General features: G+C 41.6%; 1 protein-coding gene and 1 long non-coding RNA gene across 12 annotated transcripts in view; one reads left to right on the top strand and one right to left on the bottom strand.

The window, feature by feature from the left end:
• LOC133489906 (uncharacterized) overlaps positions 1–8377 on the top strand; it is a 12421-nt gene extending 4044 nt beyond the window's left edge. Inside the window, exons 2-3 of the long non-coding RNA XR_009792046.1 lie at positions 4581–4795; positions 8271–8377. This is a non-coding gene — a long non-coding RNA (uncharacterized LOC133489906). The remainder of the gene's footprint in view (positions 1–4580; positions 4796–8270) is intronic.
• The window catches only part of LOC133489872 (mitogen-activated protein kinase kinase kinase kinase 4-like), a 52241-nt gene that overhangs the window by 19913 nt on the left and 16238 nt on the right, over positions 1–16090 (bottom strand). For all 11 annotated transcript variants that reach the window (XR_009792025.1, XR_009792030.1, XM_061799146.1 and 8 more), the window contains exons 4-13: positions 15392–15517; positions 15080–15190; positions 14543–14633; positions 14320–14450; positions 14198–14252; positions 14048–14126; positions 5979–6154; positions 5829–5901; positions 5498–5708; positions 2139–2300 (exon numbers count right to left, since the gene is read on the bottom strand). Coding sequence is in view for 9 of the 11 variants with exons in the window: in XM_061799146.1 (XP_061655130.1) it covers positions 2139–2300; positions 5498–5708; positions 5829–5901; positions 5979–6154; positions 14048–14126; positions 14198–14252; positions 14320–14450; positions 14543–14633; positions 15080–15190; positions 15392–15517 (1215 nt within the window). In the remaining 2 variants the exon portion in view is untranslated. The remainder of the gene's footprint in view (positions 1–2138; positions 2301–5497; positions 5709–5828; positions 5902–5978; positions 6155–14047; positions 14127–14197; positions 14253–14319; positions 14451–14542; positions 14634–15079; positions 15191–15391; positions 15518–16090) is intronic.

Here is a 16090-nt window from a genome sequence, read left to right as displayed (position 1 = left end):
TAGGAGGCCACGAGGCTTCCATGTTAATGCTAAAACACATGATTAGCAATTAGTTAACTTCAAGCTCTAACAGTCTTTGCGCAGTGGTAAAGTCCATTCACCGACTTCTCTGTTCAACCCCTACTATGCAGTGGCACATTGACATACAAGTACAGGGGAACCTTGGTTTTCATATGCCCGTTTTCGTAAGATTCTGTTTTTCTTCGGTTTGAAAATGGTCAGTGACAAACTCATCTGCCCCCAAGACTCAGCACTCATTTCCAAGACTTGAACATCCACACAAAACATTCCATGCGCAACTTTTGTGTGTTTTCTTGTAGGGTTGTGAACGTGGTGTCATGCCAAGTTGTACCATGGACCTAACGGCCATTATCCAGTCATTTATTTACTACTTGAACATGCCATGTATCATTGTTTCAACTGTCTGTATTTCTATTCATATTTTGTCAGCCGAATTTAAGTACGGTGAGACGTTACTGTGTTACAGGGTGCAGCACTTCCTCACGAGTGACACCAAGTGCGTTCATTTGAAGCATTGTGAAGGTTTTTGTGCTTCTTTATTGAGTGCAACTCTTCAAAAAGCCACCACTGAGCAAAAGAAAATTCCACCATAAAAATCAAGAAATATTGCTAGGAAAGTAAAAAAAAAAAAATTTCCTTTTCTAAACAATAACCTCTCCTCCCCTATCTAACTTCTTTGCTGTCTGTCATATGCCATCAAGAGTCTTCAAATGTGATGTTTTATGCTTCTGACGTCATAAATAAATGGACATACAACTACAGTTACTACATAATTCACTCCTTTGGAGTATGAACTTTTGACCATTAGAGGGTGCTAAGAGACCGTAACGTAGTCATAGAGACAATTACATGCATGGGCTTAAATGTTGGTATTATGTTCAATAAATGTTCAGCGATGTTTAATGTTTATCCATTTTATTCGTGATTTTTATTTATTACACATAGTTTTCTGTATCTTCAGCTATAGTTATTCTCTATAAAATTTATTTTTTTGTTAATATTTTTGGGTGTCTGGAACAATTGGAGTTACAATTTATTTTGCTGTAATATTATTTCCAATGCGAACTGATGCTTTGCTTTTCGTACAATTTGGTTTAAGCCAACATTTTAGAAACAGAATAATTATGATCTGTGTATCAAAACAATACTCCACACTGAGAGGAACTGTAATGCAATTAATCTGTTCCAATCCCCCCCCAAAAAAAACCTTTTTGTTGTCCATAAAAAAAATTAAATAATAAAAAATAGAAGAAAAAAAAGAAGACTGTTGTCCAAATTCTTAATATAAAATAGAAAAGGAAATAAATTACTTTTATAAAGTGGAATTACTGTATATTGAGAGATTCCGACTCACAACAACAACTGTGGTGTTCGATGTGAGTCTTTAAGGGGCGTGGCCTAATGAGTGATATGAGAAACATGGCGAGCTGGTCTTTGTTGTTAGTAACTGGACAGGAGTTTTGGCTTCCTGTAGACGCATGCGAGTGTTCTCATTTTCTATTTGCGTGCCCAAGTAGCTAAAAAAGAAAAAAAAAAAAGAAATCGTCCTTCCCTTGCCACATGAAACAAAACAAAGGGGTTTACTTAAAGGTCCCGTATTTTGGCTATTTAGACTTCCATAGAGTGACTCTCTAACATGGACTTAGTATAAAATTATAATTTTCATTTAACAAAAACTCCTTTGGTTTTGTGTCCAGAAAAGGCCCCTCTGACAGCTACTTCTGTTTGACCCAGTTTTGTATCCGCTTTGTCCATATTTGGCTAAGACCGCCCCCTTTCCTCTCATTGGTTGCATCCATGTAGAAGACCAACTTATGAGGAGACGTCTGGAACTCAGGAATGCAAGGACGAATTAAATACATATTTCACGTTTACTGAGGCACCTTAGAGACAATATTACATCCCAAATACTATAAAAAGTTGGTTTGGCAAAATATGTCCCCTTTAAAACATGTGCCTCCATGTTGTTTGGAGCAGAATGTTGAAGCATTCGTGAAAACCTGGAGTTTGACGAAATGCTGTTTTTATTGACCTAAACTGCGGTTATCGACTGGACAAAAGGCACAGAACAATGTGTGGTTAAGGCCATTCAGAGTTTTTAACATAAGAAAACAGACCTGTTCACGATCATTCCTCCTCTTCTCGTCTTCAGCACGTCGGCGCTCCTCTTCCTCTTTACGCCGCCGGTCCATCTCCTCAATGCGTCTCTTCTCCTCTTGCTCCCGCCGACGCTGGTCACGCTCCTGTTGCCGTCTCATCTCGCGTTCACGTCGCTGTTGCTGCAGTGTCGACACAGATAAGACACTCAGCTCTTATGTATTTATCGGGACTCATATAAATGTATCGGAAACAAAGAAAATAGTTGAGCCTCGTATTTGAAACGCTGCTAAGGTCGTACATGTCAGAATTGAACAGAAAACAAAACAAATGTGTTTCTAGTTTTTGTCTCAGTTGGCTAATAAATTTGTTTAGCAATGTTCGAGTTTTCTCATGGTGAAATAATTTAGCTTTAAGCCAAGGCATTATTACTGAGTCCTAGTTTAAGAGTGATTCCAAACCACTCACAGAACAACTCTGAGCAAGGACAAGAAAAAAAAAAAAAAAACTAAAAACTTAGTGGTGATCCAGAGTTAACCTCATTGACCTCGTGGCTCGCCCTAACATTTTTGTCAACACCATTTCCATGATAAAAACAATTTTACTGAAAGAAAGGGAAAGATGTACATGGCCTAGTGTTGTGGCTGATTTCCAGGACAGAATAATGTAAAAAAATGTGAATGTTACATTTGAAAACAACTGTTTCTCAGGATTGCAAAAGGCATTTCAATTGTGTGTATTAAACCTATTGGCAAAAAAATGTCATTTCGTTGATTGCAATCGATCTTGATTCATATTTGCATTAGGCTCTATCACAGGCTTATCACACATAAATCGCTTCACACTTCCCTCACATCCATTGCAAAGGGATCGCACACTCAAGCCTAAGGCTCACCGTACACTGAGCGATGGTGCTGAACATGACTGAACTAGATAGATTCTGCAACTAGTTTTCAGAGTGGCGCCATCTCGCCATCTGCGCAAGGACTACCGTGGCGCAGCAACTGCCAGTGAACTCCAATCGCTGAACATTGGTGTAAACAAGGCGTTCAAAGTGAAGTTGCGAGCGATGGATGAGAGACGGCGAACGCACCTTTACTAAAACAGGGAGGCAGCGCCGGGCGAGTTACGCCACCATATGTAGATGCCTGGGCTAAGGTATCTGCTTTGACTGTTGTCCGAGCTTTCGCGAAAGCCAGCATCATTGCTGAACAGCCACTCGGCAACGAGACTGACTCAGAACCCGGCATGTTTGATGGCGAAATTGCCCAGCTGTTCAATTGAGATACAGAAGATGAGGATGGATTTGTGACAAAAGAGTGATCAAAAAAATAATGTGAGTGTATTTTTAAATAAGTAGTAGAATAAACTTCAACCAAACTCACTGTTTTGCATCTGTTACCTTGTTTTAGCATGCGCCGAATAATATGGTGCGCCTTATGTATGTATGGCTTAAGTACAGAAATAGACATCGTAAGTGAGACTGCGCCTTACAAATCCGGTGCACCTTATGGTGCGGAAAATACGGTACCCATTTTCAATTTCATATCAACCTGTTGCTACGAAGCGTGGAGAGTCTGTCACGGAAATGCACGAGAGCTGTCACAACAAATGTTATGTTTACACACACACGTGCAGTCAATAAATGGGGCGATCATTATCAAGAATCTCTCCAATATCCAATTTTTGTTTCCTCTTTTTGTGGCAATCGACTTTTTCCTTGACAATCGTGTCATGGTGGCTCAACAAAAAATACAGTACAGTATATTGGAGGTGCAGCCTCAAAACTCAATACACGGTCGCAGGTTTTTAGTTGCAGCGTGTTGATGAAGGTGCGTTGCTCTCGCTCTTTGTGGACAGTCAAGCGTCGCCAACTAATTTTTTCACGATGCTCCACTTCAGTCACGTTCAGCTTTGTCTATCCATTAGGCTTAAAAGGTCCCATATTTTACCAAACCAACTTTTTCTAGTGTGGGATCAATGGTGCCTTAGTAAACGTGAAATATGAATTAAAATCATCCACGCATTCCGAGTTCAAGACGTTTTACTGCCGAGTCCTGAAATCAGGTCATTCAAATTTCTCCAGGTTATCTACGTCAATAGCAAAGATCTCTGCCAACCTCTCTGCTCCTGAGCCAGCACTGTGAACATATGTGTGTTGTCACAAGTGGGTCTTCAACACGGAGGCAACCAATAAGAGGAAAGGTCTTAGCCAAATATGGACAAAGCAGAACAGAAGTAAAACTAGAACACCAGTCTGACAAAACCAAGGAGTTTTTAAAAAAATGAAATTTACACTTTTAACCCAAGTCCATGTTAGAGTCGCTCTGTGAATGTCTAAATAGCCAAAATATGGGACCTTTAAAAATAAATTATTTCTCCCACCCCTTGGGTAACTACTTTTGTTTAATATTTCAATATGAACAGCGCTTTTTACACTTGTTTGTATTAATTGTATCCAGGTAGGACATGCCCGGAAGACCTAACCAGGGAGGCGTCCGGGGGGGGTATCCTAATCAGATGCCCCAGCCACCTCATCTGGCTTCTCTCAATGTGGAGGAGCAGCGGCTCTACTCTGAGCCCCTCCCGGATGACCAAGCTTCGTACACTCTAAGGGAGAGCCCAGACGTCCTGCAAAGGAAACTGTTTTCGACAACCCACAGCTCGTATCTCATAGGTGCGGGTAGGAACTTAGATGGACTGGTAAATTGAGAGCAGCGCCTTTCAGCTTAGCTCCTTCTACACCACAACGGACCGATACAAAGTCTGCATCACTGCAGACGCTGCACCAATCCACCTGTTGATTTCACGTTCCATTCTTCCCTCACTCGTGAACAAGACCCCAAGATACTTGAACTCCTCCACTTGGGGCAGGATCTCATCCCCGACCTGGAGAGGGCACTCCACCCATTTCAGACTGGGGACCGTGGTCTCAGATTTGGAGGTGATAATTTTCACCCCAACCGCTTCAATCTCTGCTGCGAACCGCTCCAGTGAGAGTTGGTGAAGCCAACAGAACCACATTATCTGCAAAAGGCAGAGATGCAAGACTGAAGCCACCAAACTGAGCCCTCTCTGCGCCTAGAAATTCTGCCCATAAAAGTTATGAACATAATCGGTGACAAAGGGCAGCCTTGGCAGTGTCCAACCTTCATCGGCAAAGAATCTGACTAACTGCCGGAAATGCGGACCAAATTCTGACACTGGTTGTACAGGGACCGCAGAGCCAGTATCACAGGGGTTCGGTACCTAGAACTGATCAATTCAGATAATTATACAGTATGTCCTAATGTTAGAAGCAAATGTTTTACAAATCTGAACAATTCGGAGTTCGATTGGAGTTGCGTTGTATCTTGGAGGTTCTCGTAATAAATCCAACCTCCTCTAGGCGCCGCCGCTGCTCCTTCTGCTGCTCAATACGCTTCTGCCTCTCGGCCAGTAGTTGCCGCTTGTATTCTTCCTGTTCACGAAGCTGCTGCTCCTGTAGGAGTTGCTGGCGGCGGAGTGCCTCCGACCTCTCCTTGTTCTCCTGCTGGAGGCGGATGAAGTCTCGACGTAGCGTTGACTCACCCGGCACATTAACAATGGAGCTAGACAGTGAGAGCAATCAGACGTGTTAAACTGTATTAGTACATTTTGTGAGGAGTAAGTAGTGAGGACAGCACGTAATACAGCAAGTACACCAAGTAGGAACAGTGCTGCAGCCAAACCTTGGTTCTCCCTCCTGCTCCGCTGGATCCTCTTCCTCCTCCTCACTGCCACTGTACTCATACTCAGTCTCATCTGTGCAGAGGAGACATTCCAAGTGACACAAACATCACATAATCTTATGTTCTTCAGAATTGGGGAGACAAATGCACCTTTCTCGCCCCTCTTCTTCTTAGTCCGATCGATGTGGTCTTTCAGCTGAATTCGGACCTGCCTCTCATTGGGTTGGTCACGAATGAAGGGATGTTTGAGCAGCTGTTCCGTTGGCGGTCGCTGAGTGTAGTTCTTTACCAGGCAGCTTTCGATGAAACTGAAAAACTTTTTGGACCTGGACATTCCATATATAAACAAGAGTGCCCAATTGAGCACCATCGGGATTCAAGTCAGTTACAAATTAGTTTGACATGACAAATTCTGCATAGGCAGTGAAATAGATTAAAATGTAATCATATTTGGCAGATTCATCTTCCTCGCTTATCCTCACTAGGGTCGAGGGCGTGCTGGAGCCTATCCCAGCTATCTCTGGGCGAGAGGCTGGGTACAACCTGAACTGGTCATATTTGGCAGATATACAGTACAATTGTCATTTCCAAACAGAACTATTACTTTAAATGTTAATTTACAAATATTCAAGTGTGAGAGAGAAAAAATAAGTAAAGAAACAGTTCAATTATGATTAAGTTTAAGTTAAAGTTTGATCATTATAAAAAGGAGATTATTCAGACCGGATTTTAAGTCATGAAAGACAGACCACAGGACAGTCTCCAAACATGATCCAAACATGTAGGTCATTGTACCTATGTGTATTTGCAAACTGTAATCTGTCTTTTTGATGTTTCTTTTGGAGTAATGGCTTCTTCCTGGAAGAGTGGCCTTTCAGCCAATGTAGGCACAGTACTCGTTTCACTGTGGATAATGACACACTCAATAGCTTCAGCCAGCACCTCCACAAGGGCTTTTGCTTTTGTTCTTGGGTTGATATGTACATTTCAGACTATGGCATGTTCATAGAACCCTTCTTCTTACTGAGAGGTATGACGGCTGGACATTCCCATGGTGTTTATACTGGGTATAATTGTTTGAACAGATGAACGTGGAACCTTCAGGCATCTGGAAATTGCACCCAAGGATGAACCAGATTTGTGAAAATCCACAATTCTCTAGCTGATATTTTTGCTGAGTTCTTTTGATTTTCCCATGATGTTAAAGAAGCAGTGTGTTACAGGTATGCCTAGTTCTAATACATCCACAAGTGTCACTCTAATTAACTCAAATGCTGTCAAAAAAACTATACAAAGCTTCCAAAGAAATGACATCTGGGTTTCCCCAAATTGTTTAAAGGCATAGTAATCTTACTGTATGTAAACATCAGACTTGGAAGAAAGTAATGAAAAATTGCCGAAAAAAACCCTTCTGTCATTATTCTGTCATTTAACAAATACAAATAATTTGGTAATCCTAATTGACCTAAAACAGGAAAAGTTTAGTCTGAATCATGTCAGACAGTGAGAGACAAAAAGTGTACTATGCACAAACTTCAATTGTAATGAATTTGGGAGGTTATGTAAAACGTAAACAACAACAATATAAATAAATATATTAAATAAATAAATAAAGATATACGGCGGCACGGTGAACGACAGGTTAGCACATCTGCCTCACAGTTCTGAGGACCGGGGTTCAAATCCCGGCCCTGCCTGTGTGGAGTCTGCATGTTCTCCCCGTGCCTGCGTGGGTGTTCTCCGGGTACATGCAGGGTAGGTTAATTGAAGACTCTAAATTGCCTGTAGGTGTGAATGTGAGTGCGAATGGTTGTTTGTTTATATGTGCCCTGCGATTGGCTGGCAACCAGTTCAGGGTGTACCCCGCCTCTTGCCCGAAGATAGCTGTGATAGGCTCCAGAACGCCCGCGACCCTAGTGAGGATAAGCGGAACGGAATATGAATGAATAAATGAATGAATGAAATAAAGATATATATATTTAATGTTCAAACTGGGCGGCACGGTGAACTACTGGTTAGAGCGTCAGCCTCACAGTTCTGAGGGCCCGGGTTCAATCCCCGGCCCCGCCTGTGTGGAGTTTGCATGTTCTCCCCGTGCCTGCGTGGGTTTTCTCCGGGCACTCCGCTTTCCTCCCACATCCCAAAAACATGCATTAATTGGAGACTCTAATTTGCCCGTAGATGTGACTGTGAGTGCGAATGGTTGTTTGTTTGTATGTGCCCTGCGATTGGCTGGCAACCAGTTCAGGGTGTACCCCGCCTCCTGCCCGATGACAGCTGGGATAGGCCCCAGCACGCCCGCGACCCTAGTGAGGATAAGCGGCTCAGAAAATGGATGGATGGATGTTCAAACTGATAAACTTTGTTTTTTGCAAATATTCACTCATTTTGAATTTGATGCCTTCTGTTATTCATTGAACCATGAATTTTGCTCTTTAACAGAAAATCCTAGAAGAGAATGTTCAGCCATCACTGTGTGACCTCAAGTTGAAGCACACGGGTTCTGCAACAGGATAACGATCAAAAACACACCAGCAAGTCAACGTCTGAATGGTTTAAATAAACAAAATGATGGTTTTGGAGTGGCCTCGTCCTACTTGAATCCGATTGAAATGCAGTGGCATGACCTTAAAAAGGCCATTCGTGCTCAGAAACCCTCAATTTTTGCTGAATTCAAACAATTCTGCAAGGAAGAGTGGGCCAAAATATCTCCAGAGATGTGGAAGACTCACGTCAGTTATAGAAAAGGCTTGATTTCAGTTCTTGCTGCTGAGGATGGCCAAACCAGTAATTTAGGTTAGGTTTAGGGGGCAGTTACTTTTTTCACACAAGGCTGGGTAACTTTGAAGAGTTTTTTTTGGTCCTAAATAAATTAAATCACCATTTAAAAATAGCATTTTAAGTTCACTTGGGTTATATTTGTCTGATATTTACATTTGTTTGATGATCTTAAAGTGGGGAAACTATGGAAAAATCTAAGAATTTGAGAACGGGACCAATACTTTTTCATGGCACTTTATATGAGTTTTCAACGGGCCATCCTCAAAAATATCTTTGTCTATGGATTAATTTGCCTTTCAACGTTGGTCACAAAAAAAGCAAGGATATTAAATCAGATTAATTAGATCTCAAAATTCAAAACTCAGCACTCTATTTTGCAAACATACAAGACTGCTGATAGATTGATTTGGATAGTTTATGCATGGACAATAGTTTAGATTTCTATTTAGTGAATGTACTTGTATAGATATCTTCTCTGGCACGCTTTTTATATTACCGCAATTTCTCATGTATAATGCGCACCCATGTATAATACGCACCCCCAAAGTTGACCTCCAAATTCTGGAAAACCCTTCTACCTATGTATAATGCATTTTTACAATGCATGATTTTGCTTCTACCCATATGATCAAAGAGAAGTATTGTCTGTATTTTGTTAGGTTTTTTTCTAAGAATTGATCTAAAGTTAAGCACTTTATTTTAAGACATAATACTTTTTTAATTTACTTGCTCTTATTTTGAAATTCACAGCCCTAATTTTATTTAGTATATTGGAAAACATACAGTTGTGGTCATATGTTTGATTACCCAGGCAGAATTTGTAAGATGGGTACAATTCTTTAAAGAAAATGAAGGACCAGGTGAAAAACAAAACATAACCGTAAAGAAATTAATGATGGTTGTTGTTCAGTCATCAGTCATATTATACTATATTTTAAAAATTCTGCCAGTGTATGTAAACTTATGAGCACAACTGTACATATTATGCAGTCATACACACCCCTGTCATATTGGAATGAAAGTGTAGGCCACACCTTTTGTATAACCACTAGGTGGCGATGGCATTTTGGAACAAAAGTGTACAGCTTTTTCATAACCACTAGATGGCGGCATACATTTATAAAATGTGAAGGTTTTTTCTATTTGCACCGATACCTATGTATAATGCGCACTATTGACTTTTGACAATTTTTTGGGGGGGGAAATGCACATTATACATGAGAAATTACGGTATATACTTATTTCCTACATCCATTAATGCTACTAAAATGATGGAACTTTCACCATTGTGGGACGAATCAAGGTTATCTTTAGACTTTACACCGATCTGATCGGCTTGATAATAAAATAGTGTGCCCGGAAGCAGCTTTTTTTCTTCCTCTCCATTTTTATAAACAATATAGTGTTTATTTCATCGAAATCACATGAAATTTTTGGCACTGTGGTCGGACGCAGCGCCGTACTGGCCTGTAATGTTGGACCCGCGTCATGGCACATTTTCTCTCCCCCAATATCCGGAACAATCTGTGTTACAGCCGTAACGAGTCAGCGTTCAGTGATGTCTGTAACAAAATACGGACGTTTCATAACATTTGACAGCTTTGTAAGACTGTTTCATCACCTTTCCTTTTAATAACACTCAAAATGTATTTGGGAAATGAGGAGGTAGGTGGAATTAGTTCTCATTCTTGCTTGATGTACATCTTCAGTTGCTTCACATTCTGGGGTCGCCGTTGTATTTTGCACTTCATAGTGCACCACACATTTTCAATGGGAGACAGGTCGGGATTGCTGGCAGACCAGTCTAGTACCGTATTTTCACGACCATAAGGCACACCTAAAAGTCTTAAATTTTCTCCAAAATGGACGGGGCGCCTTATAATGCGGCGCGCCTTGTGTGTGCACCGAGTTCCAAGATCTATAAATGTTGTTATGTAATGAGCGCTCCACTTGACTGACTGGGAGCATTTCCTGCAGACACGCTGCTTATACAGAGGAAAAGCGGACGTGGCTGAGGACAGCATGTGGACGTAAAGGGGGAAGGGTGCGCGTGAAGGAGGACGCTAAAGGCACGCACCCAGTAGGTATATAGTGCCGGTCAAGCCAGCCTCCACTCGTAAAGTAGCAATCAAAATCTGAATCATCTTTATTTGCCAAGTATGTCCAAAAACACACAAGGAATTTGTCTCCGATAGTTGGAGCCGCTCTAGTACGACAACAGACAGACAGACAGTCGCCCCTAATTTTGCTCATACTAGGCATTACTGTTATAAGTCGCCAACTCGCAGCGAAAGCCACCTTCAAAATAAAAGCTTCCCAATAATACGGACGTCAATGCTCTTCGGTTAAGGAATGCAACCAGCAAGGTTAATTTGAATCTTGAGATGCATACAAAAATTTTGTTTTGTTTTCGGACACTTTTATTTTTAAATACAATATCAGATCTTCATCAAACCTCTTTTAGTGGAGTCCTTGGTGGTCTGTCACACAGATCTGGACTAGTCTTGCGATACCAATGGGATTATGTTGGGGTGGCTTTGGCTCAGTAGGTAGAACGGGTTGGAATCCCTGCTACGACTGTCCGCATGTCGAAGTGTCTTTGGACAAGACACTGAAGCCTAATTTGCTCCCAGTGGGCCTGGCAGCGCCTCGCATGGCAGCAGTCGCTCATTGGTTTATGAATGTGAGCCTTTGTAAAGCGCTTTGGGCACTGTGATGATGTTGATAAAGTGCTATATAAGTGTAGTCCATTTACCATTTATTTTTCCTAAGATATCAAATAAACTACATTTTTTAATGCATCTCAAGATTCAAATTAACTTTGCTGGTTGCATTCCTTAACCGAAGAGCACACAATGTACTGTAGCTCCTTCTGATCTCTGTACTCTTCCATCAACACCCTCAAAGTAAATAATAGATCTGTGGTACTCTTTCTAGGCATAAAACCATACTGTTGCTCGCAAATACTAACATCTGTCCTCAGTCTAGCCCCCACTACTCTTTCCTATAACATCACTGTGTGGCTCATCAACATTATTACTATAGTTCCCACAGCTCTGCCCATCAGCCTTGTTCTTAAAAATGGACACAGCACACTTTTCCTCCATTCCTCACCCACTAGAATTCTATTGAACGAGCTGGACAAAAACTCCACAGCCACCTCTCCTAGATGCTTCCATACCCACATGCATGTCATCAGGACCAACTGCCTTTACATTTTTTGCCCTCTTTAGTGTCTTTCTAACTTCTCGATCTTTTTCTCCTTCTTTAGTGTCCAACCTGGCATACATGTCATCATACGCCTCTTGTTTGGCGTTTGCCACCTCTACCTTTGCCCTACGTCGCACCTCCATGTATTTATTTCTCCTCTCCTCTGTCCTCTCAGTGTCCCACTTCTTCTTAGCAAACCTCTTTCCTTTATTGATTTCATGTACTTTAAGGTTCCACCACCAAGTCTCCTTCTCCCCTTTCCTACCAGAAGATACACCAAGTACTCTCCTGCCTGTCTCTCTGATCACCTTGGCTGTAGTGGTCCAGTCTTCTGGAAGCGGCTCCTGTCCACCGAGAGCCTGTCTCACCTCTTCTCAAAAAGCAACACTCTTACTTTCTCAGCTTCCACCCTATGTTCCTGCCTCTTCTGGAAGAAAGTGTTCACTACAGCCATTTCCATCCCTTTTGCAAAGTCTACCACCATCTCTCCCTCCAAGTTCCTTTCCTGGATGCCGTACTTACCCATCACTTCTTCATCACCCCTATTTCCTTCAACATGTCCATTACAATCTGTACCAATCACGACTTGCTCTCTGTCTGGGATGCTCAGAACTACTTCGTCTAGCTCCTTCCAGAATTTCTCTTTCACCTCTAGGTCACATCCTACCTGTGGGGCATAGCCACTAATCACATCATACATAACACCCTCAATTTCAAGTTTCAGCATCATCACTCGATCTGATACTCTCTTCACCTCCAAGACATTCTTAGCCAACTCTTCTTTTAAAATAACCCTCCATTTCGGTTCCCATCTACACCATGGAAAAATAATTTTAACCCTGCCCCTAAACTTCTAGCCTTACTGCCTTTCCACCTGCTCTCCTGGACACGCAATATATCAACCTTTCTCCTAATCATCATGTCAACCAACTTCCAAGCTTTTCCTGTCATAGTCCCAACATTCAACATCCTCACATTCAGTTCTAGGCTCCGTGCTTTTCTCTTCTCTTTCTGACGAAGAACCCGCTTTCCACCTCTCCTTCATCTTCGACCCACAGTAGATGAATTTGTTTGTTTGTTGATGTTACCCTAGCCCACGACCGATCCAGTATGGAATTATTTGGATGAACGCTCATTTGTGTGGCAAAGTTTTAAGCCGGATTCCCTTCCTGACGCAACCCTCTGCATTTATCCGGGCTTGGGACAGGCCTACAGTTTTTGCTGGCTTGTGCCCCCTAAAGGGCTGCATTATCCTTTACACAATGATGTCATTTTTTAATTCAGTGCCGCCTAAGGAATTGGTCAGAGGCATTCAATGTTTCCACGTTGGCGCTTACATGCAAAGATTTCTCCAGATTCTCTGAACCTTTTGATGATACTATGGACTGTAGACGATGAAATCCCTAAATTCCTTGCAATTGTATGTTGAGAAATGTTCTTTAACTTTTGGACTACTTTTTCCACACAGTTGTTCACAACATGGTGAACCTCACCCCATTCTTGCTTGTGAACAACTGAGCCTTTTGGGGATACACCTTATATACACAAACATGACATTCACCTGTGTCCAATTAACCTGTTCACCTCTGGAATGTTCCAAACAGGTGTTTTTTGAGAATTCCTTAAATTTCCCAGTCTTTTGTTGCTCCTGTCCTAGCTTTTTTGGGAACAATTTGCAGGCATCAAATTCAAAATGAGAAAATATTTTTTTTGAAATAAAAATAAATAAATAAACTAACATTCATCAGTTTGAACAGTAAATGTCTTTGGAGTGTATTCAATTGAATATTGGTTGAAAATGATTTGCAAATCATTGTATTCTGTTTTTATTTACATTTTACACAACATTCCAACTTCTACTGTATATAGCTGTTCGCAATTCAAAAATTCATCTATTGCGGAATATCTGCGTATATGTTTAGGCTTGGTGTCAAGGAGGTATGTTGAGATGATACGTCTCGATTATTCAAGATATTAATATTGGCCAAGATGTCTGTGCTGTTGTGATGCCACTGACTTGCGATTTGAATTTTTAATCAGCTCAACTAGTTACAGACGTTTGGCAACTCATTAAAACTGGTTGCAGAACCCTGCACACTGCGTGACTAAATAGTTCAGAGGAGTTGAGCCACGTCCCTCAATGTGCAGCTGGCTTAAGGAAGCAAGTCAAAGCTCTACAGATAAAGATAGAAAGATCAGTTTTACTGAACAGTTCCTACTCAACTCACCATTTTTTGGATTTGAGTCTTGGAGGTGGGTTCCTTGGAATCAGGAAGAGTGCTCGCATAGGATGCATGTCACAAAGCGCTGCAAGTACACAATAATCAGAGGCAACTGTAAAACTGTTCACGAAGAGGGAAGTAAAAAGAAGCCCTTACGTGGTGCTCCTTCAGCCATCTCAATTGCTGTTATACCGCAAGACCACAGATCACTCTGCAAGAAATCAACAGCATCAACAACACATGCAGGCACACACGCACAGACCAGAAGACGGTCGTACTCTGTAGTCGTATGTTGCATCGGGGTTCTCGTCGCAGGCGATGACTTCAGGGGCCATCCAATAGGGAGTACCGATGAAGGTGTTTCTCCTGCCCACGGTGCGATCGAGCTGGGCACTTACACCAAAATCCACTGAGGGGGATGGAGGAGCGTTTGATTGACCGTTGCCTGGTTAGAGCTGCCCGGTCAGTTTTTTTTAAAAACAGCAGGGTTTTCCCACTCACCTAATTTGACTTCAGCATTCTCTGTCAGCAGGACATTCTGGCCCTTGATGTCACGGTGGATGACGTGGTGGGCGTGTAGGTGAGCCAGACCCTGCCAAAAACAGACACGGAGCACATGAGTTTGTTAGCGAAGACTTGTGACCTTTAGAAACCCTGTCAAGCAAAAATAAATGTCTTGAAAAATTAACACACCACAAGGAGGAATGCTGTGAACAACCCTGCTATATCTGAATGATTACAAAACTGGCTCAAAGACGCTTTACAGTATGGACAAAACAGAAAGAACAACAGTAAGAAAGGTTGAGCGTGTAGGAGCCAGTGTCCATGTCATGATCATGATGATGTCATGAGACGGGAAATCATGGTAAGTTACCAGCAGGAGCCTCTGTGTTTTCAGCAATTATCTTCAAACATGCATAATGTATTAAGAAACAAATCTATTATTTCACTTTACAGGGACTCTAATAAGCACTGGTCCAGTTTTTAGAAATTAATCTGTTCCAAAAAAAGACAAGCGAGGAGAAGACGAGCACTTACTCTGAGGATTTCTCTGGAGATGTAGGCGATCCAGTCCTCCTTCAGCTGGTTCCCCTTGGTGTTCTTCACTAGGTCTGTGATGGAACCAGCTCCACAGAACTCCATCACCAACTAAACAAAAAAAAAAAAATATATATAGAGAGAGAGAGAGAGAGAGAGAGAGAGAGAGAGAGAGAGAGAGAGAGAGAGAGAGAGAAATTAACCATAAGAAGACAAAAAATATCTAATACACATTAAAAGGGACAGTTTGAGCCGTCAACTAAATGATTCTTCTCCAACATCTTAGCATTTTATATGGATTTGAAGACTTACCCAAAGCTGGTCGTCATGTCCCGGCGGACTCTTTTTGATAAATGCACCATAGTAGGTGGCAATGTTTCTGTGGTGGGAATACTTCTTCAGCATATTAATCTCCAGTTTAATTTCCTCCTCTTCATCCTGCACACAAATGTTATCAAGGTGTGTAGCAAGAGAGAGAGTTGGAACACTACAGTCTGTGTGTGTGTTCAAACAGGCGATGAAAGTTGGTACATTGAGGTAATTAGATGCGTGCAGACGTCAAAATGTCAGTGACAATTGCTTTCAACATAAACGGACGTGGTCATTGAATCTCTGGGGGGGGATTTAAACTTCACATAGACAGAGAGCTGGTCAAAAGGGGTGACAAGGCAGACAGTGTAAAAAAAGACTAGTGATAGCAATTTTATTGAACTCGTTCATACACAATTACTGTAGTTGTGAGTTCACTACTACACTAGCATAAACTGGTGATAGGCTTTCGTGCCTTTCGACTTGTGTTCAAATTTGGGTTACAGTATTTCACCCACAGAGGAAAATAACTCAGTTGTAAACAGAGGATCCCCTGTAATGGATAGAGAAATACAGTATTTAACGTGTAACGCAGGTCTGACTTGCCCTTTTATTTGGAAAATAACTATTTTGACAGACATACATCAGAAATGTTATTACTTCGGGTATAACAGTAACTGTATGTATTTAGCACGCCTCTAT

This window comes from Phyllopteryx taeniolatus, chromosome 1, assembly GCF_024500385.1.
Source record: "Phyllopteryx taeniolatus isolate TA_2022b chromosome 1, UOR_Ptae_1.2, whole genome shotgun sequence".
Taxonomy (NCBI): Eukaryota; Metazoa; Chordata; class Actinopteri; order Syngnathiformes; family Syngnathidae; genus Phyllopteryx; species Phyllopteryx taeniolatus.
This window is presented reverse-complemented; position numbering and strand designations above follow the sequence as displayed.